Below are 27,894 nucleotides of genomic sequence, written 5' to 3' on the forward strand. Positions count from 1 at the left end.
GCTTCTTAGCCTAGGAGCAGAGAAACTCCCTTCAGCTCTATGGGTAGCTCTACCTAAACCGCAGAAGCTTCATATTGCAGGGGTGTGTTTTACTTTCTTCTTTGTCTTAGGAACTTACAGGGGGGGGGGGGTACTGACGGGAGAGACGTGTGCTGAGCGATCTTAACACTGACCGCTCAGCATCACATCTCACACATCTCTCCCCATCTCAGCACATCGCGGGGGGGGGGGGGAGGGGCTCACTTCACACAGTGGTGAAGTGAGCGACCCGCTAGATTGAGCTTGGACAATAGGGAGTACACAAAGGAACAATGGTCCCTTATATGACTCCTTTGAGTCCACAGTGGTGTGGGTAAACAAAAGAAAACTATGGCTAACATGAATGCATAACCTAGAGTGTAACAGATAACACATACGCATATATTACAATATTAAGGCTGATTCAAACACAGTATGGGGGTGAGCAGATACATGCTTTGGGGAATGAACAAACGGACAAACTAAATGCATCCTGCAGTGTTCCATCTTTCCAAGGTTCTGTCTTTCTCCCCTTAAGGTACAGGTCTCTACCCTTTCTGTGTTTTTTTTTTTTCAAAGTAGGATTGTGGTAATTCCTAAAATGCCAACCTTCCTTAGGTGGTGCTCTACATCCAGCCACCCTTTGTCCCCCAGTTGCCCCTTGAGGCCTGTTTCTGTTCCTCCAGGCCCTTCAGCATAATTCCCTTGGGCCTTTAGAATCTGTGGAACTCAAATAGTTTACGAGGAAGACTGTTTTTCTCCTATTTCTTTGGCTTGGAGAGTTTTGTAATCGAGTGACTTGCATCACTTATGATTTTTCTTCATTTTTCACCCTGACAGCGTGGTCCTGCGGACACCTCAGACTTTTCTCGCTAATGTGGTGTCACTGTTTCACATTAATCATGATATTGTGGTCCCTTCTTTTTCTGTTGAGTATCAGCTGGATTCTCAGTTGTCTGTCTGGTCAATGGACGCGGTGGGGCCTTCTATTTACATTTTGGCAGCATGGACTCTTTGTCGCTCCAATCCATTGTCAAATGGAGTTGGACTGCTTCCAGGCACACTATAGCCCATTAGAATAAGACGGCCTTCTGCCAGGCCTACACTTTGGTGAATATGCCTGTGCTGGTGTTAATGACGACCCACTGGACCTTGATGGCTCGGCGTTGTGCTTCAGTGGAGCAGCTTTGCAGGGCTTCCACATGGTCCTCAGTGCACACTTTTCTCAAGTTTTACCATTTTGACACCTTCGCCTCTCAGGATGCTTGTTTTGGGCTGAGCGTTCCCGCACCTAGTGGACAGATTTGGGACATCCCCAGTTTCTCTACAGTATGCCCCATGGACGAAAGCAGAAACACTATTTTGGTTCTTACCTGATAAAATCCTTTTCTCTGATTCCATGGGGGACACCTTGATGCCCACCCTTTCTGGCTTCTGATTGGGTTGTTGTTTTGTGTGTTGGAATTCCAGACACACTGTCCTCCCCTCACACACACACACCCATTCCCCTTTCAGTGTGTGTGTTGTGTGCGCCTGGTTCTCCTCTTCCTCTCAGTCCTTTGGGCTTTGCTAGTATTAGCTGACAGGTGGCAGGGTATAGAGGAGAAGGAGCCTGTGCTGTTTGAATTTAACTCTTATGTTGGGTACACACTGGTAGATATATCTGCAGATCAATTGATCTGCAGATATATCTATAGCCATATCAGGCAGTGTGTTGTGCATACACTGTCTATCCAGTGCCTGAAACCCAACAACTAGATCCACTACTATAAAATCTTCAGGAACTACAAGATGCAACTCAGTGCAGTTAGGCTAATATTCACCGCAAAACATTCCGACGGTTGGTAGAATCCATGCCTAGAAGAATTCAAGACATATTAAGGCCAAGAGGTGTCCCAGCAAGATACTAACAATGGTTATAAGGTTATAACAATTTGGCCACTCATTGTATATGGATATTAATATTGCAAAAGCAATTACTTTGATGATTGAATTAAGATACAATATATGTATAGAATCCACATGCCCAACTGCTACATTAATCAAGTATGTATATATAATTATTATGAGGGGTTTTTTTTGTTTCTTTCACTCAGGTGATTTTTTTTTTTTGCTGCTTTTCTTTGATTCTTGGGTTACCGTACTTTTAAACTGCAAGATAAATCTGTAAATGAAATTAGCGTAACATATTTTTGTGGTTATACACCGTACAGATTGTTTCAACCGGTTCTATATGGTCAGAAGCCAGAAGGACGAACTGTGGCTTTCTCCAGTACTCCAGCCTCTCGCTTGGTTACTACAACTACAGCCACCGTCACTCAGCAAGGCCAGGCTCGAGGACGATCCCCAGTTACATCAGCCTCTACAAATCAGGGTAAGAAAGGTGCATTTATTGCCTTTTTTTGTGAGAACCTCTGCAAATGCTTTCATATTATTTCCATCTCTTTTTGTTGTTTTGAATACCTCATTCTTTGTGCTAATCTCAGATGCTCTACTCCTACTTACATTCTAATGCTAACATCTATAGGTTCTATTTACTAGGCATTGGTGAGAGATAAAGTGTATGGAGATAAAGTACCAGCCAACCAGCTTCTGTCATTATTTCAAACACAGCCTGTAACATGGCAGTTACGAGCTGATTGGTTAGTACTTCATCTTTGTCCACTCAGTAAATAGACCCTATGTTTTGTAGCTGATAGCTGGGCTATCTCTCATAAGTAATTGACACATTATTTGTGAATCCAACACCTCAGGGTCTAAGGGGGACTCCCATAGAGACGCTAACAGATGGGTGCATGTATCTATTATGTGACTGTTGGATGAACAAATGCAGGAATGGTATAGATTAAAAGGTAATAATGAACATTGTATTTCAAGAGATTTCTATTCCTAAACCGGAATCTTGAGACACTTGATTAAAGTATAACTTGCAATTATTTTTTCTCACCCTCCATGATCCTTGCAGATTATTACCACTTTTATTATTATTGCATTGCTTCTGTCCCCATAAGGCCAGTACTGACGGGAGAGATGTGTGCTGAGCGATCTTAACACAGACCGATCAGTCCACATCTCTCCCCCCCCCCCTCCCCCTCGCTCAGCACAGCGTGTTGTGTGCTGATCAAGGGGGGCGCTCACTTCACACAGCGCTGAAGTGAGCGATCCGATAGGTTGAGCCTAGCACCGGCTATCGCTGGGGAGGTACACACGACAGATCCGTGCTTAAAATCTAAGCAATCAAGTCAGATTGCTTAGATTTTAAACACGGATCTCTCTGTGTGTACCCCTCTTTACTCACCTACTGTATCTACAATTCTCAATGTTGACTGAGGAGAATGTAGGACTTCCAGGCTCCTATTTGTCTAACAGTCAGTCAGCACAGGCTGCAATGTGAAATAACAGGTGAGCTCTCCTTTGTATAACAATTATATGACGTATCTGAAGACACTTCTCTAAGGGGGCCCACACATGGTGCTATTATCGCATGCTATTTGAACTTTTTCGGGTCTAGTTCAAATCGCACCGTGTGTGGTGTCACTTGCGATGCGATGCGCGCTCCCGTCTAGTTCATATCTCAAGGCAAAATAGTATGTGCGAGCAGGTATTTCTCTACTACAGCACACATAGTACATTGTAGTGTATTCAAAATCGGATGTAGTTCAAATAGCATGTAGTTCAAATAGCATACTCCACTTAGTCCAAATAGCAGAGCACAGATTGTACAGCTCAAATCTTCACCTAGCACAAATAGCACAGTGTATGGCCCCATAAGGACTTGCCTGGTTGTCCCTGCCTCAGTATTAAGTAAGATTATGTGACAACACACTTATCTGTAGTAAAATATAATACATAACATTGCAGCAGATTTGTCATATCATTGTTATGCAGAGGTGAGTTAAAAGTCTTGTGATCTCAGTTGCTATTTCACATTGCAACCTTTGCTGGATTCATTTGTTAATATCAGTTACCATTTAAAGCTAAGAACTAACTAGACACTATACTATATTCATGTCCAGCATGAATCAGCAATCTGTGTCAGTGCAGACTTTTAATACTTAATAATAGCCATCTTAGCAACTACTCACCAATAAGCAAATGCAATGAGCAAACCCAAATATTCTACATAATAGTTAGGAACTTGACTTAGAAATGTATCTATATCACTTCAAAAAGTAACATTATTATTATTATCAGCATTTATTTACACTTCAACATAAATGTTCACAGAGCCGGACATAGCAGGGATGCAAACCAGGGTAAAGAAAGCAACAGAATAACATATTTACATGATTACAGGTGTAGAAATAGTTATAGCGCATTCCTGTTGAGTTGAGTCCAAGGGGAAGGATGAAATGAGAAGATATCACCCATTTTGCAAGAACTTACATTCTAAAAGGGAAGGGGAGGGAGTGGGGGTATTGGGGAGAAATAAGAAGGCTATGAGAGATCGGGGTGAGCTGCAGGGGGTAGAAAGTAAAGGAAGTGGGAGGGAATGGGATCAAGGGTGCAGGTGTAAGAGGGAGAAGCAGAGAGAAGAGCTTGGATTTCCTTCCCAGTGGTGGGAATGAAGGAGCATATGTTGGAGGGAAGTGTGGGTCCAGCATGATATATTTTATTTTGCAGGTGAAGAGAGAGGGGGAGTGGGCAGAGAAGGGAATTGAAGATGACGAAGCACTGATGTCGGTTAGAACATTGAGTGGAGATGAGGCCTCAAAGAAGTTAAGCTAGTGTGAGAGGAACTATACAAAGAGAGTATAAATTTGAAGTGAAGATTTCCTCTACAGGTATTCAGCAGTGCATTTTTGGAGGAATCTAATCAGTTTAGAGAGCCAGGGTTGGGATTTGGTCCACTGGAGGCTGACCAAGAAAGAGGGAGCAGATGAGTCTAGGTAAGGGATTGACTGTACAGGGTAACAGCTTGGTTTGGACAGGCCAGGTTAGTGATAAGGGAGAGGAGGGATTCAATGGAGAAGGAGAACGACAAGTTTGTTGAGGTTGCGCTTGATGAAGAAGATTTTGGAAGAAGGGGTGGGAGCAGGAGGTGAGGAGATTGTGAAGAGGAGAAGGTTGTGGTTGGAAAACAGAAAAAGAGAGAGAAATCAGAAAAGTTGCATGAGTGGGAACAGTGTCCAAGGCTGTGGCTTGGGGGAGAATGACCATTGGAACAGACCAAAGAATGGATAATTTCAGAGACTTATCCCACAGATGCATAAACACCATACCGCACACCTGTTTGATTGTGGTACACCATTTTTATAAAAGGTTGGTAACTTTACCAGAGCTAGAGCCCTTGTGCATTACATTCTGTTGCAGGTCTGATTTCTAAAAAGCATGGATGTATCATTTTCCTTAAACAATATATTACAGATCCAAGTAGACAACTGTGTCAACATGTTCTTCTTTTGTGTGGTAGAATGCAGTATGACAGCGACAGAGCTCTAGTCCAGGATACACTTTTCCTCTGAAGCTGGCAAGGGCAAACCTCCTAGTACAAAAGGCAAGAGTCAGCTTAAACTCAGTCTGTTGCTGCCAACTGCTGGGAGGTTTTACAGACCCCTTTGGCTTTCCCCATGGGTGCGTCCCACCTTACTGGTACGTCCTCGTACGTCTGGTCTCAATACGCCTCTCACGGGGAGATGCCGGGCATGAGGGATCTGCCAGATTCCGTGAAATGAGTGATCTGCCAGATTCCGTGAAACTCTGCTTGCTAGGGCCTTTGTTTGGCAAAAAATGCATATTAGTTGTAATGTAATGTGACTAGAAAGCACCAGGAAACTCTGCTGATTAATTTGATATACAACACAATACCCTCCAACTGTACATTTTTAGCAGATACAGTACTTTTTTTTTATGGTCTGTACCGATTTTTGGCTCTCCAACCTTTCATTGAAAGTATAGGAAAATGGTGGGGGGGGGGGGGGGGGTGAGTGGCACGCCCCCTTTTCTAATTTGTACTGATTTTTATGTGTAAAATGTTGGAGGGTATGCAACACTTGTATATTGTGTGCGACTGAGTCTGTATGAAGCACAAAGAAACTTGACATGGAAAAAAACACAGTCGCAGCATCATAGCACTTTGGGGGTCATTCTGAGTTGATCGCACGCTTTTTGCCTGTGCAGTCAGATAGTCGCCACCTATGGGGGAGTGTACTTTAGCTGTGCAAGTGTGCGAACGCTTGTGCAGGGGAGCTGTACAAAAACATTTTGTGCAGTTTCTGAGTAGCTCTGAACTTACTCAGCCACTGCGATCACTTCAGCCTGTCAGGTCCCGGAATTGACGTCAGACACCTGCCCTGCAAATGCCTGGACACACCTGCGTTTTCCTCTCCACTCCCAGAAAACGGTCAGTTGCCTCCCCAGAACGCCTTCCTGCTGTCACCTTGTGATCGCTGCTGCGATAGAAATCTTCGTTAGAACATTCGCTGCCTGGCATTCCCCGTCGCCGGGCAGTGACGTGCCTACGCATTGTGGCCGCAGCGCATCCGCATTCCGTACCCGACAGCATGACTGCGAAAAACTGCAGCGTGCGATCAGGTCGGAATGACCCCCTTTGTATGCAGATTCAGAGACTCAGTCGCACCCAGATATACAAGTGTTGCATATCAAAACAATTAACACAGTCTCCTGGTGCGTCTTAGTCACATGAAGTTAAGACTAAGATGCAATTTCAGCTAAAAAGACGCCCGATGCTAGCTGAGTCTCACAGGATCTGGCCTGCCGAGAGGGGCTGTTTTGTGCTACTGCAGCAAAGATGTAAGAGGACACATTTGCTTATGTAAACAAAAGGAAGGGTGTAGTGTGTGGCTGCACTACTGTTTCAAACATGCCCTTAAAACACAGAGAAATGCAGTTGTAAACATTGCAATGGACTGAACAGTTATCTTAGTGTCCATCAATTTCACACAGATAATCAAAATTGTTACAGCTAGTCAGTGCTATATAACCTAGACATCATCTACAGTATGTCCTAGTTCTACATGTGCCCCTCAGAGCCTTTACCTTCGCTCCGTCCTGCTTTATCTCTTTCACTGATTAAATGTATTAATATAACTTATTGCTGAGATTAAACATAATAAGCAGCCTTTTCGAAGATTAGGTGGCTCATAATGCTGTCCTTTAAGCATACAGTATAAGGTTGCCTTTCACTGATCCAGTGGAACATACTGTATGGGCACCTGATGTTTGATAATCTAGGACTGTAACAAATAGGGGTGTTCCATCAGGTTAGTCATTGTAGCATGTGGCTGGGGTCACTGTTTTGTCTCACCCTATAGTGTAGTGTGTACTGAAAGATGCTACATGAAAAAAGATATATTTTAAGAACTGTTCCTTCTATTTTACTGTACATCCATGGCCAAATGTTTTAAGAATGACACAAGTATTGTTTTTCACAAAGATTTCTGCTTCAGTGTTGTTAGACCTTTTTGTCAGTTGTTACTATGGTATACTATAGTAAAATTACAAACATTTTATAAGTGTCAAAGGCTTTTATTGACAATTACATTAAATTTATGCAGAGTCAATATTTGCAGTGTTGACCCTTCTTTTTCAAGACCTCTGCAATTCGCCTTGGCATGATGTCAATCTACTTCTTGGCCACATACTGACTGATGGCCGTCCATTCTTGCCTAATCAATGCTTGGAGTTTGCCAGAATTTGTGGGTTTTTGTTTGTCCACCCGCCTCTTGAGGATTGACCACAAGTTCTCAATGGGATTAAGGTCTGGGGAGTTTCCTGGCCATGGACCCAAAATGTCAATGTTTTGTTATCCACTTAGTTGTGTTAATGTTTTGTTAGCCACTTAGTTATCACTTTTGCCTTATGGCAAGGTGTTCCATCATGCTGGAAAAGTTGCACTTGTAGGATGTTTTGCTACCATTCATTCTTTATTCATGGCTGTGTTCTTAGGCAAAATTGTGAGTGAGCCCACTCCCTTGGCTGAGAAGCAACCCCACACATGAATGGTCTCAGGAAGCTTTACTGTTGGCATGACACAGGACTGATGGTAGCGCTCACCTTTCCTTCTCCAAACAAGCATTTCTACAAATGCTCCAAACAACCTGAAAGGGGATTCATCCAAGAAAATGACTTTACCCCAGTCCTCAGCAGTCCAAACCTTGTACCTTTTGCAGAATATCAGTCTGTCCCTGGTGTTTTTGCTGGAAAAAAGTGGCTTCTTTGCTGCTCTTCTTGACAACATTCCATCCTCCAAAATATTTGTGTCATTCTTAAAACTTTTAGCCATGGCTGTACATGGGGGGTAATTCTGAGTTGATCGCAGCAGGAACTTTGTTAGCAGTTGGGCAAAACCATGTGCACTGCAGGGGAGGCAGATATAACATGTGCAGAGAGAGATATATTTGGGTGTGGTGAGTTCAATCTGCAATCTAAATTGCAGTGTAAAAATAAAGCAGCCAGTATTTACACTGCACAGAAATAAAATAACCAGCCCAAATCTAACTCTCTCTGCAAATGTTATATCTGTCCCCCTGCAGTGCACATGGTTTTGCCCAACTGCTAAAAAATTTCCTGCTGCGTTCAACTTGGAATTACCCCCATGGTGCTATAGGAAGACTGGTACCTTGCACTGTCAGTAGTAGTAAAGGGTAATGATTAAATGAGGCAAGTTATCCTCATTATAAGTGAGGAATTTTCTAACCCCAGGGTTGTGCTCCCACAGAGAGACAATTTAAATGTAATTTCTTTAATGATTAATATCTATCTAACTAGAAATCTCTGAAATGTCTCAGTATTCCCTAGGCATGTCTGTTCATATGGAATTTAGAGAAACATCTGTTAATACCATTGTAGGCTTCCCACTGCGCAGACAAATTTACTTGAGCTGTACATGGCTTACTGTGTGAAATGTATTTCCTGACTAACATTTTTATCTTTTGTTACTAAAATATAAGGTTAAATGACAGTAATGTGGGGTGTGGTATTGATGGTCGACCACACCTATGTCGACAGTATCTAGGTTGACCACTATTGGTCGACAGTAACTAGGTCAACAGATTCTAGGTCGACTGGGTCTCTAGGTCGACATGGTCTAGATCGACAGGTCAAAAGGTCGACATAACTTTTTAAATCTTTTTGGTGTCGTTTTCGCCTTTCAGTGACCGGGAACCCCAATTAGTGCACCGCGTCCCCTCGCATGGCTCGCTTTGTTCGCCATGGTTCGTGCAAGGTGCTGTGCTGCGCTCGGCACAGGTTACCGTTCCCAACCGTAGTCCACATGGATCGTAAAGTATGAAAAAGTTCTAAAAAAGAAAAAAAATGTGAAAAACTCATGTTGACCTTTTGACCTGTCGACCTAAAAACCCTATCGACCTAGTTACTGTCGACCAATAGTGGTCAATGTAGACACTGTCGGCCTAAATCTTGTCGATCCAGGGACCGGATACCGTAATGTGAGAGGTAGCTGAATTGTTTTTGTTTTGATTTTGGCAGGTGGTGAAGTGGCAAAAATGGCTCAGCTGACTGCTTCAGGTGCAGCTCAAGGCAGGATAGCACAACCCAAGACCCCAGTTACTCTACAGTTCCAAGGAAACACCTTCACTCTGTCGCAGAGTCAGCTGCGCCAACTCACTGCCGGGCAACCATTACAACTGCAAGGTGAAGTGGTAGTGGGTAATGTAAAACACAAAATAAACATAATCCAGTTTAATAACACCCCTATCTGAATTGGCACATTGTAGTAGCTAGGTTGTTGTTGCCCTAAATATAAATGTTTGTTTGTAAACCCTCGGTATCAGCCAACTCACTGCTGGTCAACCATTACAACTGCAAGGTGAAGTGGTTGTGGGTAATGTAAAACACAAAATAAACATAATCCAGTTTAATAACACCCCTATCTGAATTGGCACATTGTAGTAGCTAGGTTGTTGTTGCCCTAAATATAAATGTTTGTTTGTAAACCCTCAGGAAGCGTTCTGCAGATCGTTTCAGCACCCGGACAGCAGTATCTCCGGCCCCCTGGTCCTGTGGTAATGCAGACAGTGTCACAGGGAAGCACCGTTCAAAATGCAATCAATGCCTTGGGAAACCAGCATCCTGCCAGCCTCCCCAATGCTGCTGTAACCAACCAGACAGGTCAGGTTATATTCTGGGCAACAATGATTCTCAATACAAAGAATCATACACAGTGGTACAAGTCACATACTAGTCAGTGGTATATTACATCTGTAAATTATGGTTTCACAGCACCCTGAAGGACATTGAGTTGAAATGACAGGGATAATAGCAAAGGAGACAAATCTTTACATTACTGAAGGTTACAGATCTATAAAATCATTATTATCCTGTGATTTGTATGCGAATGGTGAAGTGTGAAAACATATCTGCCACTTAAGCGCACGTTAGCCCTGCCGAAAGATTCAGGATTCAGGAGGGAGATATGTTTGGTTGGTAACTAGTATAGACTGTTGAATGACTAATTTGCTACAATATGTTGGTTACACCCTCACAGGACTGCAAGGAAGAAGCATATTGCCTTATCCTGGTGGTAGTGATGCTGCATCTCATCTCAAACCTTCACAGAGCTCAGTGACTCCAGTGCAAGTATGTCATATGCAGGCAGTAATAGTCAATAACAGAAAAGATGTGTCTGTGTTTGGTCTCCCATGTCCTCTCCCTGCCCAGGATGTTCTGTTAATATGTGGCTATTGATGTATAGTGTGTGGTGCAGTCAGGGGCGGATTGGTACGCCGGAATATCGGATGAGTTCCTGCTTGGCTGCCCCTCTGCTGCCTTCCGTAGCTTGCCGCATAGAATACGAGGGGACAGACATTACACCAGTACATTACATGGGGTCTGATATTAACCCTATACATTAAATGGGGGCTTACAGTACACCTGTACATTACATGGGGTCTGATATTAACCCTATACATTACATGGGGGCTGACAATACACCTGTACATTACTAGGGCACTGACATTACACATATACATTACACATGGTCTGATGGGTGGCATTCAGTATGCACCGGAATCCCGTGGGTTTTTTTTTGTGTAATATTTTTCATCTGTGCATGCATTGAGTTGCACCACTTACGCATCCGGATGGTGTTCATACAGCATCACAGTACAGAGTGTATTTAAAATCTGTTGGGCATTACTGGGTGGTTACAAAGGTTTGGATAATCAGCCATAGGTGTGATATTGGAGTGACGTGTGCATGTTGCTGAAAGTGGTTGCATATAGAGATGCTGAATTGTGCACATTGGAGGCCGTACTCGGATAAATGATCTGCACCTAGTACAGGGCTACTGCATTTAAAGGCGCACAAGGAATGATTGCAGCATGTGTAGACACTGAATGGGGACATCTCAGCCCAGGGTCGGCTCCAGGCATGCTCCAATAGAGAGGGCGCCGCACGCTGGCACCGCCATATTGCAGCCTGGAGCCTGTTCCTGTAGCCTGCAGCAGTGTACATCCGTCCCGGCCCACCTCCGATTACCAGCAGTGGCTGCCTGTGTGTTACGACGAGGGAGGGGGAGTGCTGTGGGCGGGGCTATGCTAAACTGCTCTGTGCGCGCTGTGCAGTTTAGCACAGAGTAGTTTAGCTTTAGTCCGTCCGCGGCCCACAGCACTCCTCCTCATCGCGTTGGCACAGGTACTGTTGGGGCATATCTGGCACTGTGGGGGCATGTGTATCTGGCACTGGGGGAATATCTGGCACTGTGTGGGGACATGTGTATCTAGCACTGGGGGCATATCTGACACTGTGTGGGGACATGTGTATCTGGCACTGGGGGAATATCTGGCACTGTGTGGGGACATGTGTATCTAGCACTGGGGGCATATCTGACACTGTGGGGACATGTGTATCTGGCACTGGGGGCATATAGGTATCTGGCACTGGGGGGATATATGTATCTGGCACTGTGGGGGCATATATGTATCTGGCACTGTGAGGGCATATATGTATCTGGCACTGTGGGGGCATATATGTATCTGGCACTGTGGGGGCATATATGTATCTGGCACTGTGGGGTCATATATGTATCTGGCACTGTGGGGGCATTTATGTATCTGGCACTGGGGGCATATATGTATCTGGCACAGTGGGGACTTGTGGATCTGACACTGTTGGGGGGGGGCATATCATGTGTATCTGGCACTACTGTGGGGCATATCATGTGTATCTGGTACTGCTGGGGGCATATCGTGTGTAGCTGGCACTGCTGGGGGGCATATCATGTCTATCTGGCACTGCTGGGGGGCATATCATGTGTAGCTGGCACTGCTGGAGGGCATATCATGTCTATCTGGCACTGCTAAGGGGCATATAATGTGTAGCTGGCACTGTTGGGGGCATATCATGTGTATCTGGCACTGCAGTGGGGCATATCATGTGTATCTGGCATTGCTGGGGGCATATCATGTGTAGCTGGCACTGCTGTGGGCATATCATGTCTATCTGGCACTGCTGGGGGGCATATCATGTCTATCTGGCACTGCTCCGGGGCATGTCATGTCTATCTGGCACTGCTAGGGGGCATGTCATGTCTATCTGGCACTGCTGGGGGGCATATCATGTCTATCTGGCACTGCTCCGGGGCATGTCATGTCTATCTGGCACTGCTGGGGGGCATGTCATGTCTATCTGGCACTGCTGGGTGTCATGTCTATCTGGCACTGCTGGGGGGCATATCATGTAAATTTGGATGCACAGCTATACACCAGGGAAAAGCTTTGTTGCGGAATTAGCGTAGTCGCAGACTCAACTGCAGTAAAAGTGGCAATGAAGGTTGCAACTGCATCCAACTCACAATCTGGCCCTATGAGGAGTAGTATCCCGCCCCCCTCAGTAGACCCCACCTCCATTAGGGCTGCTTCCAGAAATTTCCGGGCTAATTTTCCATCCCAATCCGCCCCTGGGTGCAGAGCCGTCTTAACAGCAGTGTAGGCCCCTGGGCACAGCAATACACTGGGGCCCCTACCCACCCATCAGCGGTAGGGATGGGGGGTGCTATCAGCGGCAGCTTTGATGTCCAGCGGGGGGTTCTATCTTTCGCTCAGCATGTAGGACCCGGAGAAATCATTTCTGCTAATTACTCCTTTACTGCACAAGTGGGGCGGGAAGGAGAACACTAAACTGTAGAAGGGGACATTGTGCTGAATAAAGGGGCCGTGGTACATGACTTCCAGGGTGGTAGGGGGTGTTTAATAAACAGGGAGGGGTGGATAGTGGAGTGGGCTTAATATTCATCATTTTCCAGGGGTCAGGGCAGCTTGCTTTACTGAAGATATCTCCAGTTCCTGGAAATAGATATCTTAGCTTTAATGGGATAATGTAATCTGCATGTAATGATGATCACTCTGGTCCCTATGGTTCCTTTATCTGAAGACTGCACATGTCCCCCCTTCCTGTTTACTTGTTCCCTTTGTGTCTGCTGCACTGTAAACCGAAAACAAATTCCTAGTATACGCAAGTATACCTGGCCAATAAAGCTGATTCTGATTCTGATAAAGAAAAACCTAGAGAGTTCCACCTTTCGGGAGGTACTGGGGACTTGGGGATCAGACTTCAGGAGCCAGAGCAATCCACCAACAAAAATATAAAACTGCATATTAGGCGTGTGGAGCTAGAGCAGCTGCTTGAAGGCTAATATCTCTGGTTCTGGGCATAGTAGAGACAAGCTGCCAGTGTCTACTGAAAGGGGAGAGTCCCAGCTTTTGGTCTATATCCTCAGAAAAACTCTAAGTTAGACAAAACCCAAGATATCTGGCTGGGAAGAACAATTAACAGGCTTGGATGGGGACCACTGCTTTGAAGTCAGATATCTCCGGTTCCCCAGGGCCGGTTTTCAAAAACATGGTACCGCTGGAAAGAGGGGAACCTCAGCTATCAGCCTATGGCCCTTTTTACTCCTGGGGCCCTTGGGCAAGAGCCCAATGAGCCCATACGAAAAGACGGCCCTGCCTGGGTGCAGTGTACCTATGTAATATGCAGATACAGATGGTTTGTAAATGTTTAAAAATATTAAATGCTTAATAATAGGTACAAGTTAATCCAGTGTTTAATCAGCAGGACAGGGCAACATTTGGGTTTTTAGTCTTTTTAGCTGTAGGAACACAGAATGAAGAGCTGAGAGGCGCACATAAGATCCATGCATCGTCTGCATGTACTCCCAAGTAGCCAGAGAATGAAATTCCCAACATGAGGACAGTAAAGCAGCAGTACTGAACCCCTTTACTGTAGCATTAGGGATTCTAATAAAACCTGAGGACTGGGACTGGTGTTGTCTGTGTACAATCCTCCTGGAGCCATAATCCGTTTGAATGGCAAGTCATGGAAGTTTAAATCTCCCAGCCCAGACTACCCCCCTCCTGGCAGAGTGTGGCTGCACCTCTCTACTGAGTACAATAGGAAAAGTGGAGACATGATTCAGGCTGATTCATGTGTAACATAGAATAAGTGAAATAACCTGGGCTGGTTAAAGAGAAATGGGTATGAATTAGCATTTCCAAACCTGCATCTGGGGAGAGCAAATATCTGGTTGGAATGAGTTACTGTACACCTTTACCAGCTATTAGAGATAATTTACACATCTGCACTGGTGAAATGCACAATAACTAAAGTGTGCTATTCATGATGCACACTTTTATCAGTAAAATCCACTATACTGACAGCACACTGTAACAGAGGAGGAATAGGTGGTGCTGTTTCTCAAATGTTAGTGTCTTAGAACATAATGGTAGGGATTATACCATTAGCTGCTATTAAACCTCATTTCATTATTGCCCTTAATGGCACTATTCAGTGTTATGTTATGACATATGTATGCAGAAAACATGTACAGTTGTAAATACAATGGGTCGAATTACCTCCAACGCACATTACTCAAGAGCAATGTGTATTGAAAAATAGCATATTACTTCACATATACAAGGCTCTTTGCATAGAGGTGCTTCCACCTCTGTGTCGGCAGCAAATGCGTCTGGTTTACCACAATTTATCATCAGTGCGTACTTGCACCGGCCCTGTACTAGGAGCAGAAGATACGCCTACTAATATGCATGAATACATTCTCACTCAACTTTGCCTGCATGAGAACACCCCCTTTCTCGCACCAGTTCTACCTTTCTGGTCAGAAGTGTACATGCATTCAGAATTGGTCTAACGCTTGTATTTTTCTGAGCACATGCAGTGTGAGTTCATACAAGATATTCTACACAAACTGGGGTATGTTCAATTCTGTATCTGCCCTATTATGACCAAAGCACACTAGGAGTGGTAGGTATCAAAGAAGATATACTTACAGTAGCTGTGTACTTGATTTTACAATATTCATTTATTTTAGGAAATGTCATTGCATAATTTTAAAGTAAAAATAAAGAGCCCATAATCTTTTTCTCGCAAAATCATTTGAAATGATTATTTCTGCCAAAATGGTTATAATAACAAAAAAAACGTGTTCTGCTTTGTGAATAAATCTTACTTCTTTCATACAGGATGTAGCAGAAGAAAAGCAACGTCTACTGAGGGAGCGCCTGGAGAGACTCTTTCTCTGTAACGAGCGGCGCTGTGGACAGACTCCGGTGTATGGAACTGACCTATTATCGCTCTGTTCTCTACAGTCTTGTGGAGTGCGGACATCTGAGGCAGGCATAGAGTGGAGATGGAGGGGGTCTGCGAACTGTCTTTTATCCTCCCACTCCTCCAAAGACTTCAGTGATCCATTGGGGCACCTAATTCTATCCTCAGTGCAGCAGAAACTGTTGCTGGAACCCCTTGCAAAGAGGTGACTGTCATGAGTCACAGAAAACACAACTTCTTGCTATTAGCGTGTTTAAAATATGCTAGTTTGTATAAAGGGAGATATCTAAAACCTGATCTGTTTATTTTTTTTTACTTTCCTTTTTCTTCTTTTTATAGTGCTTTGTGTGTGGTCCCTGCAGTTATTGCTGCTCCTCCGCTGTTGGTAGTTCCACATCCTCCTCCCACATACACTCACAACATGAACATCCTAACTCACAACCTGAGGGAACAGGCAGCTCCATATATGAAATATCTGCAGGAACAAACATCACCTCATTGTATGCAGACTCCAGATCTGCGTCTAATCCAGTGTGATTCAGGTAGGTTTCATTCTTCCAATTCATAAAAGATCCATACATTTTCATTTGTTACTCCAAATAATTCTGTTGCAGTGGGATTTTTTTAGAGGGTTGTCCTTTTTCCAATGTCTCATTTTACTTAGTAGAGTAGTCTTATTAAAGTTAATTTTGGTTTCAGGAGGCAGCTGGTTGTTAGAGAGCTCCAGATGAGGAGCTTTGATATCTCCAGTTGCAGGAAACTATATTCAAATCTCATTGGTGAGGGATTCATTGATGGTGCCACCTGATTGGACTGATACTGTGGCTATCCAGTTAGGTGCCGCCTTCATTATACCAACTGTTTTAATATCTCCAATTAATTGGAGTTTTTTGCCTTCTGAATGTATTTTAAATGCAGCAACCGTTATGAATATACAACAAGGTGATGCATGTGAGATAGCAACACCTATACTTGGACAAAGTTTCTAAGGAACAGGATGTTCAAAATTGTATGTTCAAAATATGAACAGGATGTTCAAAAATGGTAAATTTATAATAATAGACATAGCGTTTAATGTTTCTTGCTATGTAGGTAAGCTTGAGGCTTTGTCCATTCTTCTCCGGAAACTGAAGTCTGAGGGCCGGCGTGCTTTGATATTCTCCCAGATGCTGCTCATGCTGGACATATTGGAGATCTTCCTAGACGTTAACTCTTTCACTTTCTTGAGGATCGATGAGTTTGCTAACTATGATCAATGCCATGTATGTAGCCGCTTATTTATTTATTTATTTTGTACATTGTACAGTGATAATTTAAAGACTGTAAATGTCATTAAATAAAAGTCGGTTCCAGTTTAGTTTCTGTTAGCTAACTACAACTACCTATACGTAGGATCTGATGAGGAGCTTTAACAAAGACCCCCGGATTTTCTGCATTCTAATATCAACCCAAAGCCGCTCACTGGGTGTTCCCTATGTGGAAGCTGACGCAGCAATCTTTTATGATAGTGATTTAAATCCAGTGATGGACTCTAGAGCTCAAGCATGGTGTGATCGCATTGGTAGAACTAAGGACATTCACATATATCGGTAAGAATATGGATTTTACATGTTCACTATTAAAAAGAACAAATTGACTTTTTCTGTCTTACAAACTGTATGTTTTTTTTATAATCGACCTTGGAAATTATGCATCTAGACTTGTTAGTGGAAACTCAGTTGAAGAGAAGCTGCTGAAGAATGGCACCAAGGATCTGATTCGCGAAGTTGCAGCTCAGGGAAATGACTTTTCAATGGCTTTTCTAACACAGGTACATTTTCTTCTGAATCATAGAAATATCACACTGAGAAATGTGTCTGTTTCACTCATTAAACAACATGTGAAGAACTTTGATGTTTAGCTCCCTGTCCACACTCATTGGACATTTCTAAATTATGCAAGTCCACATCCTTACAGTCTACCACAGCTTTTGGGTTACAATTAGCTAAGCACTTTGATCTAATGATTTACAGCCTTATTGAGGGATGGATATTTGGTTATTTTCTGGAACATTTGCCGTACAAGTAGTACATTTATATTCAGTGGGTATTCAATTGTTTGAAAAGTCAGTTGGGTGTCTTTTTTTTCCTATCAAATAGACAGGAAAACAGACACCCAACCAACTTTTCAAACAATTGAATTCCACCCAGTATGTCTCAGAACAGTGTTTTAAACAACTGTGACACGGTAAATAAACGACAACGGTTTGTGAAAAGCGATTTTTCTTTGTCTCTTTCCTGGCGGTTTGTCATTTACTGTATTTGTTAAAATCCAAACTGATCAGCTTAGAAGATGCCACTAAACTTATCGCCACCCCAGCTCTCTTACACCCCCCCACCCCCATTTTTACTTTTACTTCATGGCTGTCTTGGTCTAAATGTGTGAAAACTATGACAACAGAAGGATGTATGGCTGCATCAGAAATACCACAGTATGGGTTACCAAAATTTAGAATATGCTTGGTCGCAGTACTATATGAGGAGCTTGAAAGTTTCAACAAATATGAAAGTACCAGCGATTACTATAATTTATATAGAGTTAAATGATAAAAAGATGCATCTCCCTAAAATTATGACCTGTACAACCCAATCTCTGAGTCCAATAATCTGTTATTTTACATCAAAATAACAATATAATATATTGTCAAACAACGTTTTCCCTCACCAGCAAACGATTCATGAGTTGTTTGAGCTTTATTCACCGCTTGAAGACTCAGGATTTGGAGTTAAAGCAGAAGAGTTTGTAATGCTTTCCCAAGAACCGCCTCCAGCAGAGACAATTGCTACAAAGTTTGCCAAACCATTTATAGAGGTAAAAGGACGATGTGTTATTGTTTAATTGCTGGTTGCTATTGAATTAGAAAAACTAATTTTCTGCAAATGTTGTTGTATTTAAAACATAAAGGCACTGAAGAGCATCGAACATGGAGCTGAAATGGATGTGGATTTATCTGAGCCTGAGAAAAAAGGAGACCAAGAAAAAAAGATGAAGGCATCAGATGGTTGCTCCTGCAATGGTGAGGCCTCGGAACTGAAAGAATTGGCTGCAGTGGTAGAACAGGTAAATCTGTTTTTTTTTATAACTGAGTTACTGCAATTGCCCTGATAAAGAGGGTAAGATTAAGAGAAAGCTTACATTTGGATGGGGAGGGGGAGAGGGGGGGGGGGGGGTGTAAGTACAGTGAAGGCATGTAGCTTGGACTTCAGGATATTGAGAGTTGAATGTAAGATAAATATGCCTCCTGGCATATAATTTGCAGAAGGTGTTGGCTTGTACAAGTGGGCACATATGATAATGACGGGTGGCAAACCAGGTGTACAGATACATTGCATAGATTATTTCTGTGGCCAAGAGGCGCCATGATGGGGTAGGGGGTAAAGATTACCCAGGCCTCTATAGGGAGCCAGGAACACTGATGAGACATTGCCCAGTGCTCCTGCATTGCTTCTGCAGAGTTCACCTATGTGGGCTTTGTTCGCCGTGCCTGCCCTTTCTCTCCTGGGCTTCAAGAGGGTGGGTGACCAGGAGAGGGAAAACAAGTCACCGCGCTATGATCACATGTGCAATGGACGCAGCTGTAACAGCAATCTTTGTTCTTCTCATTGTGATTGAGACCGGGCTTTCCGCAATCCTGGCGCTGACTGCTACCATGAGGGACATTTGGCGGCAAGTGATATACTCCAGGGGAGATTCTTATCTGCATTGTCTCACCCTTCAAGGGTCAATATCTCCCTTCTGCAGTCTGGGGTGATTGTTCCTGCACGCTAAATGCGACAGCGTACCAAAACCAGACTTATCCTTTCGGCTCATCTTGAACCTTGAAACTCAGTTTACATCTGGAGGTTGCCAAGAAGAACGGGTTTCTTGCTGCCACGTATATAAAAGACGTGTGCTTATATTTTCCTTTCTGGAAGGGGCATCACTGCCTCCTCAGATTTATTGTAGGTCGGGTTCATTAGCAGTTTAGGGCTTTGCTCTTTGGTCTGGCCACAGATCCTTGGGTATTCACAAAGGTCATTGCTGTCATTCCATACCTGGATGAGCTCATCATCAATGTCAGCTCAGAAACTCTGCTTCGGTGTCATCTACAGCTGACCACGGATACTATAGAATGGCATAGATAGGTGATCAACTTCCAAAAGTCCAACCTTGTCCCGTCATGGCGCATGATCTTTCTGGGTCTCCTGTTCTACACCAAGTGTCACAAGGTTGGCAATCTGTAAAATGTTGCCCATCTGTAAACAGGTTGTTTACCTGCTTTCTGCTAAGTAGGTTTCAGTTCTGTTCTGCATAAAGTTGCTCTGCATGAAGACCTTTTAGCTGCATTTTCTTGTCTGTTGGTCTTGAACAATTCACAACTTGGTGTCTTAAATGTTTCAGTTGTCACAGACAACTCACCAGTTCCTTCTGTAGGGGCTCATCGGATACAGCCTGGAACAGGGGTAACCTGTTAACCTGGCCATGGACCATAGTGACGACAGATGTCAGTCTGCAGTATTGGGGCACAGTAATGTGGGATCATGGTCTCCAAGGGATTTTGACTGAAGGCAATAATTCCAATAAACGTCCTGAAATTTAGAGCCATTTACCTGTCTCTCCTTCAGGCAGACTCACCAGCTCCATGGCGATTGTGGAAACTGTCAAATCTTTCCATGGGTGGAATAGCATGTGCCTGTGTTCATTGGGCAAGCATAGACAACTGGAAAGCGAATTTTCTAACCCGGCAAGAGGTTAACCCTGGGGAATGATCCTTTCATCAGGAAGTCTTCGACCAATGCGTAGACTGATGGAATCTAACAGAGGTGGACTTGATGGCTATCTGACACAACCAGACTACAGCATGCACACAAGGCACCCGAACGCAAAGCTGGTGGATGCAATAATGGTCTCTTAGAAGTTCTGCTTAGTATATCTGTTTCTGCCAATTCTGCTACTTTCTCGCGTACTGAAAAAGGCAAAAGCAGAGGTAGTTGCTGTCATCCTAGTGGCTCCACACTGACCAAATAGGTTGTGGTATATCAACATTCTCAGCGTGGCAGTGGATCATCCTTGACAACTGCCATCCAACCAGACCTACCTGCAGAGTCAGGACCTGTATTTCCATCAGGAATAAGCTAGGTTGTTTTTGACAGCATGGCTGTTGAAGGCATGATCCTCCAAGATGAGCCTCTCTGATTTGGTCATTCTGACAATGATAAAGGCCAGAAAGTCTTCATTGGCCACAAATTACCATTGTTTGGAATATTTAGCTCTCCTGCTATAGTGTTCATTCTAGCACCATGCACCTTTCAAAACCCATATAGTTCCTGTTTCCTGCTTGGGGTGTCACTCTCTGTTCTGGTCTGTATCTCAGCACTGAGATAGGCCATAGTCCCTCATTATAAAATAAATTCTCATCCCCCATTGACAATAGACTATCTTGTGATCTTAAATTCTAAAGGTGTGTACACACGGTCAGATCCTTGCTATGCCCGCTTTTGACTATGCAATTTCCCCCAGAGCCCAGATAGCACAGATTGTACAGATTTTGACTATCTGTACTTTCAGTTTTGTCTATGTACGATTTTGACTAAGTGCCAATTTTGACTATACTTTGTACTAGATAGTACACTAGATAGTCAAGATTGACTTTCCTGCACAGTCTATCTAGCCTTGCGATACGGACCCCACGGGAGCACGCATCGGGATTGAATCGGTATCGCAAGTTACCTAACACCTTGAGATATGCACTAACTTTCTTTAAGATGTTGACTATATAGTCAAAATCTTACAGATTTTTCTTACCGTGTGTGCACACCTTTATAAAAGTACCACTACACCCGCCAGGTAGTAAAAAAAAAAAAACATGTTCTATAAACCTCCCTCTCCATCCATTGTCTGTAACCCCTCCCTCACTCCAATACCCTGTGACCATGGTATTTTTCTTTATTATTAGCCCCCACCCCCGCATAATTTAAATACTTATCTTAAACTTCCCCCAGCCCCATTGGTTAAAGTTAAAGGACTGATGATCAGTAGCCCCCTGCTGCAGCTGATCTCTGCACACACAGAAATCAGCTAAATTGTGTAGAGGGATAAACAAAGTTCTCCTCTCCGCACTGTGCTTCTCTGGAGAATGCACTCCAGAATGCAGGCCACGCAGAATTCTGGGCTCTGTGACCATCGCATTACTGCTGGGTCCAGGCACACAGAGTGGGCAGCGGACATTGAGGGCTTTGGACGATGGGAACAGTGGGTCGCATGTGATGGGCCCAAGCCAGGTAACGGACTCCTGGCATTGGTCACATGCAACCAAGCCAGACAAGCAGGTAAAGTTGAAATTAAGGTGCTTGGCCTATTGAATTTAGAGCGGGAGGAGGAAAGTTTGTTCTTATGCCTGCTCCTTGAACAGTACCCTCTACACCCCATTGTATCCAGTGTCCCACAGATGGACTAAGAGAAAGGGATTTAATGGTGAGTACCATAAATCCTATTATACTACAATTTGTTGTTTGCTTTAGAAGGTTTTTGAAAATTTGTCACTCACTGCTGCTGCTTTTTACAGCTTACCCCAATTGAAAAGTATGCTTTAAACTATCTGGAGGAATTCTATACATCCACTACTGAGGGGATATTGAAGGATGCAGAGGTAAGAATCTGTTTTCTCTTATTTTACTTCAGTATTTATATATTTATGACTTTAGGCTAAAGAGATCTGTCACCAGGATCTATGCTGTTTTTTTTTGTTTGTTTTTTTTGCTTAGTACACAGGCATAAAAACTTAATTCCACTCAAGAGTAAAGTTGTAATAAGATAGTTTCCTACAGAGAACACTGCATATCCCTTCTTTCAGTCAAAGTCAAACTCTGGGCCTAATTCAGCATGGAAAGATGCTGCGGCAGTGTTCGCATGCTGATGTCCTGCTAAGTGTGCGTACGCACAGAAGCCGCACTGCGTGTGTGCGCACTGTGAGATGCGACATCCGCGGAATGGGAGAGGATGTTGCGGCGGCATTGGGAGGGGCGTGGTCCAGACAATGCAGGTGCGTCCGGACCGTTTGCGGGGCGGGCCGCAGGAGCTGCTTGATGTCAAACACAGTCACTTCCACACGAAACATGGCGGGTAGCCATCTACCTTAGCAGCTAGGCTGCTTAGGCAGATGGCTACCCTAAACATGCAAAAGCATTGCCGCAGTGCAATGCTTTCGCATGTGTGCAGGGGGGGGGGGAGAATGGAGGCTGGATCCCGCATGCAGGGCAGACCCACCCTGTGCTGGACGTCTCTCCGAATGTCAGTGTAATGGATCGTAGATGTGTGATTTTTCGCACATCTACGATCCATGCTGAATTAGGCCCTCTGCTTGCAGCATGCTAATTGTGGCGCAGATGTATTAAGCCTGGAGAAATGATAAAGCAGTGATAAGTGGAAGGTGATAACGCAGCAGCCAATCATCACAGGTTGAAAAATTACATTTAGGAGCTGATTGGCTGGTGCGTTGTCACCTTACACTTATCACTGCTTTATCACTTCTCCAGGCTTAATACATCTGCCCCTGTGTTTTCTTTCTCTCTCTTTCCCTCTCTCTTGTTTTTCTGATTAGTTGGAACTAGGTGACAGCGGGGTATTTGCACATCGGCTGACTTGTGCGCAACTCTGAATCAGCCCAATAATGTTTAAGGCATAATGCAATAAGCATATAAAAAATGTATGCACTTGAGGGCAGATATTCTTTAAACACCACTAGAACTAAATTGGCACACTCACATACGCATTGTATTCTTTCCTTTATAATGTGTCACCTTTGCCATCTACAGGATCTTAAAAGGACAAAGAAAACTTGGGAGGTTCAACAGTTAAAAGAGAAAAAGGAGTGGGAAGAGAACATGGCTTGGGAAGAAGCTAAGGAAGAGCTTTTGACCTACACAAGAGAAGATGTGTGTGATAAGGTAGTCTTGTATTCTCTGTGTAATTCTGTAAAGCAGCCATATCACACTCACGTCCTCTCTGGGCCATGTTAGGGAAAAATTTAAAATGTAGGGGATCGGATTCCAGGATGGCTGTGTGACCAGTAGGTGTGGCTAAAACTGGAAATGTGTTAAGGTGCATACACACAGGACAATTTTTTTTTTTTTTTTTTTTTTAAATTCAATACATTTTTATTGGATTTTAGGCAGTTTTACAATTAAACAGTGTAAAAGGCATCCCAAAACAAAATAAAAGAAAAAGAAAACAAATAAAAATAAAAACAGCAGACATAACAACAAGCATACGGTTGTACATAAGTAAGGAGCACAGTAGAGCATGCGGATATGGATCCCAGTCAAAGTCAGACATTAGTAAAGCATTGGTGACATAGCAATACAATACTCTTAACATTTCGCACCACGTTACTACAGTATTAATATTCACATTAACCCGGCCAGCTGCGGGCCACACACCCCACAAACCTCCCACAGGAGGCCTGCACATCATTTAACTAGATAATTCTAAGGCTCAACAGTATTTATCCATGAAGTAGCAAGAACTCATCCACTTTCCCCATACTGCAATAAACTTTTTCTCTGCATTCCTGGCCAGAAATCCAAATTTTGTGTATGTAAAAGAAGCGTTAACCAAAGAAATCCAGGATTTTAGAGTCGGGGCTTCATTAGCCAACCACAGTCTGGCTATGCAAACCTTGGCAAGAGCACAGAGGTTCACAACATAGCGTCAACCGGGTGGATCCAGAACCTCCTCATCTATAGCCGCTAATATACATGTGATAGGTGTAAGTATGGAAGAAGGAACACCCGTACCGACTATAGCATGCATAACCTCCTCCCAAAAAACCGAGACCATGGGACATAGCCAGAGCATATGCCAAAAGTCTGCTCCCAGACTTCCACGCTTGGGGCATTTTGAGCTATGGGATCCCGCTATATGCAACAGCCTCACCGGGGTCATATATACCCTATGTAATATGAACAATTGAATTTGCTGATATCGGACAGAGGAAGTTGAAAACCGATAAGATCCCAGAGCACCCTCCCATATGTCATCCGACAATTGACCCAAATCAGATTCCCACTTAGTCTTAAGGGAGGCAAGGGGGTCTATATGATGCATTTGAAGTATACGGCCATATATTTTAGAGACTAAATGTCCAGATCCCACCGTTTCCAATTGTAGTTTAACTGGGGAATCAGCAAGAGTCGGAGGGCCATCAGGGAATTGGGCAGACATAGCATGTCACAATTGGAGGAAGCAAAAAAAATATACAGAGGGAACATTAAACTCCTGTTGAAGCTGCTGAAAGGATCTAAATACCCCATCAGTGTATAAATGTCCCAAAGAGAATACTCCCCATGGCTCCCATACCCTCCTGATTTGAAGCTGACACAACTCGGGCAATCCATATTTATTGCCCAATGGAGTGTCAGGGTCAATACCATGTCCTTGTAGTAGAGAGTGCACTAGCCTCCAAATAATAATATATTGTTTCTCTAACGTCCTAGTGGATGCTGGGAACTCCGTAAGGACCATGGGGGATAGCGGGCTCCGAAGGAGGCTGGGCACTCTAGAAAGATTGAGGACTACCTGGTGTGCACTGGCTCCTCCCACTATGACCCTCCTCCAAGCCTCAGTTAGATTTCGTGCCCGGCCGAGGTTGGATGCACACTAGGGGCTCTCCTGAGCCCTTAGAAAGAAAGTATAGTTTTAGGTTTTTTATTTTCAGTGAGACCTGCTGGCAACAGGCTCACTGCAGCGAGGGACTAAGGGGAGAAGAAGCGAACTCGCCTGCTTGCAGCCGGATTGGGCTTCTTAGGCTACTGGACACCATTAGCTCCAGAGGGATCGACCGCAGGCCCAGTCCTTGGTGTTCGGTCCCGGAGCCGCGCCGCCGTCCCCCTTACAGAGCCAGAAGCAAGAAGAGGTCCGGAAAAACGGCGGCAGAAGACATCAGTCTTCACCAAGGTAGCGCACAGCACTGCAGCTGTGCGCCATTGCTCCTCATGCACACTTCACACTCCGGTCACTGAGGGTGCAGGGCGCTTGGGGGGGGCGCCCTGAGCTGCAATAAAAACACCTTGGCTGGCAAAAATACCACAATATATAGCCCTAGAGGCTATATATGTGGTAAATACCCCTGCCAGAATCCAGAAAAAAGCGGGAGAATAGGCCGCGGAAAAGGGGCGGAGCTATCTCCCTCAGACACACTGGCGCCATTTCTCCTTTACAGATCCGCTGGAAGGAAGCTCCCTGGCTCTCCCCTGCAGTCTACACTTCAGAACAGGGTAAAAACAGAGAGGGGGGGGCACTAAATTTGGGCGCATTACATATATAATATAAAAAGCAGCTATAGGGGACATAACTCAGTTAGTCCCTGCATTATATAGCGCTCTGGTGTGTGCTGGCATACTCTCACTCTGTCCCCCCAAAGGGCTTTTGTGGGTCCTGTCCTCATTCGGAGCATTCCTTGTGTGTGTGCGGTGTGTCGGTACGGCTGTGTCGACATGTTTGATGAGGATAATGATGTGGAGGCGGAGCAGATGCCTTTAGAAGGGATGTCACCCCCTGCGGGGCAGACACCTTAGTGGATGGGCTTATGGAAAGTAATGAGTGCACGTATAGACTCCCTATATAAGAAAATCGACGACATGCCAAATGTGGGACAGCCGTCTTCTCAGCTCGTGCCTGCCCAGGCGTCGCATGGGTCGTCAGGGGCTTTAAAACGCCCGCTACCTCAAGCAGACCCAGATGTCGACACTGATACTGACGCCAGTGTCGACGACGATGAGTCAAACCTGATGCCCACTAAGGCCATTCACTGTATGATTGAGGCAATGAAAGAGGTGTTAAACATTTCTGATATAACTACAGGTACCACTAAAAAGGGTATTATGTTTGGAGAGAAAAAACTACCCGTAGTTTTTCCCCCATCAGATGAATTAAATGAAGTGTGTGAAGAAGCGTGGGCTTTCCCTGATAAAAATTGGTAATTCCTAAGAAGGTACTAATGGCGTTCCCTTTCCCGCCAGAGGATAGGTCACGTTGGGAAACACCCCCTAGAGTGGATAAAGCGCTCACACGTTTGTCTAAAAAGGTGGCACTACCGTCTCAGGATATGGCCGCCCTCAAGGAACCTGCTGATAGAAAGCAGGAGGCGATACTGAAGTCTGTATACACACACACACAGGCATTATACTTAGGCCAGCTATTGCGTCAGCTTGGATGTGCAGTGCTGCCGCTGCTTGGTCAGATAAACTGTCAGAAAATATTGACACATTAGACAGAGACACGATCCTGTTAACCATAGACCATATAAAAGATTCAGTCTTATATATGAGAGATGCACAGAGGGAAATCTGCCGACTGGCATCTAAAGTAAGTGCATTGTCCATTTCTGCTAGGAGAGGCTTATGGACTCGCCAGTGGACAGGAGATGCAGATTCTAAAAAGCACATGGAAGTGTTGCCTTATAAGGGTGAGGAATTATTTGGGGATGGTCTCTCGGACCTAGTTTCCACAGCAACGTCTGGGAAGTCAGCATTTTTACCCCATGTCCCCTCACAGCCTAAGAAGGCGCCGTTTTATCAGGTTCAGTCCTTTCGGACCCAGAAAAACAGGCGTGGAAAAGGCGGGTCTTTTCTGTCTAGAGGCAGAGGTAGGGGAAAAAGGCTGCAACAAACAGCAGGTTCCCAGGAGCAAAAGTCCTCCCCCGCTTCTTCTTCTAAGTCCGCCGCATGACGGTGGGGATCCACAGGCGGAGCCAGGTACGGTGGGGGGTCGCCTCAAAAATTTCAGCGATCAGTGGGTTCGCTCACAGGTGGATCCCTGGATCCTGCAAATAGTATCTCAGGGGTACAAGCTGGAATTCGAGGCGTCCCCACCCCACCGGTTCCTAAAATCTGCCTTGCCAATTGCTCCCTCAGACAGGGAGGCGGTGCTAACGGCAATTCACAAGCTGTATTCTCAGCAGGTGATAATCAAGGTACCCCTACTTCAACAAGGCCGGGGTTATTATTCCACACTATTTGTGGTACCGAAACCGGACGGTTCGGTGAGACCCATTCTAAATTTGAAATCCTTGAACACATACATAAAGAAATTCAAGTTCAAGATGGAATCGCTCAGGGCGGTTATTGCAAGCCTGGACGAGGGGGATTACATGGTATCCCTGGACATCAAGGATGCTTACTTGCATGTCCCCATTTACCTTCCTCACCAGGAGTACCTCAGATTTGTGGTACAGGATTGCCATTACCAATTCCAGACGCTGCCGTTTAGACTGTCCACGGCACCGAGGGTATTTACCAAGGTTATGGCGGAAAT

The 27,894-nt window shown here is 44.4% G+C and overlaps 1 protein-coding gene across 8 annotated transcripts in view; it reads left to right on the forward strand.

Moving 5' to 3' along the window:
* LOC135069306 (E1A-binding protein p400-like) overlaps positions 1 to 27,894 on the forward strand; it is a 318,615-nt gene that overhangs the window by 206,342 nt on the left and 84,379 nt on the right. For all 8 annotated transcript variants that reach the window (XM_063964668.1, XM_063964667.1, XM_063964670.1 and 5 more), the window contains 13 exons: positions 2,232 to 2,392; positions 9,469 to 9,633; positions 9,943 to 10,110; positions 10,487 to 10,578; positions 15,480 to 15,769; positions 15,904 to 16,106; positions 16,657 to 16,826; positions 16,957 to 17,153; positions 17,263 to 17,374; positions 18,271 to 18,414; positions 18,508 to 18,663; positions 22,148 to 22,231; positions 23,397 to 23,528. In XM_063964668.1, coding sequence (XP_063820738.1) covers positions 2,232 to 2,392; positions 9,469 to 9,633; positions 9,943 to 10,110; positions 10,487 to 10,578; positions 15,480 to 15,769; positions 15,904 to 16,106; positions 16,657 to 16,826; positions 16,957 to 17,153; positions 17,263 to 17,374; positions 18,271 to 18,414; positions 18,508 to 18,663; positions 22,148 to 22,231; positions 23,397 to 23,528 — 2,074 coding nt within the window. The remainder of the gene's footprint in view (positions 1 to 2,231; positions 2,393 to 9,468; positions 9,634 to 9,942; positions 10,111 to 10,486; positions 10,579 to 15,479; positions 15,770 to 15,903; positions 16,107 to 16,656; positions 16,827 to 16,956; positions 17,154 to 17,262; positions 17,375 to 18,270; positions 18,415 to 18,507; positions 18,664 to 22,147; positions 22,232 to 23,396; positions 23,529 to 27,894) is intronic.

Source organism: Pseudophryne corroboree, chromosome 1 (genome assembly GCF_028390025.1).
Source record: "Pseudophryne corroboree isolate aPseCor3 chromosome 1, aPseCor3.hap2, whole genome shotgun sequence".
Classification (NCBI taxonomy): domain Eukaryota; kingdom Metazoa; phylum Chordata; class Amphibia; order Anura; family Myobatrachidae; genus Pseudophryne; species Pseudophryne corroboree.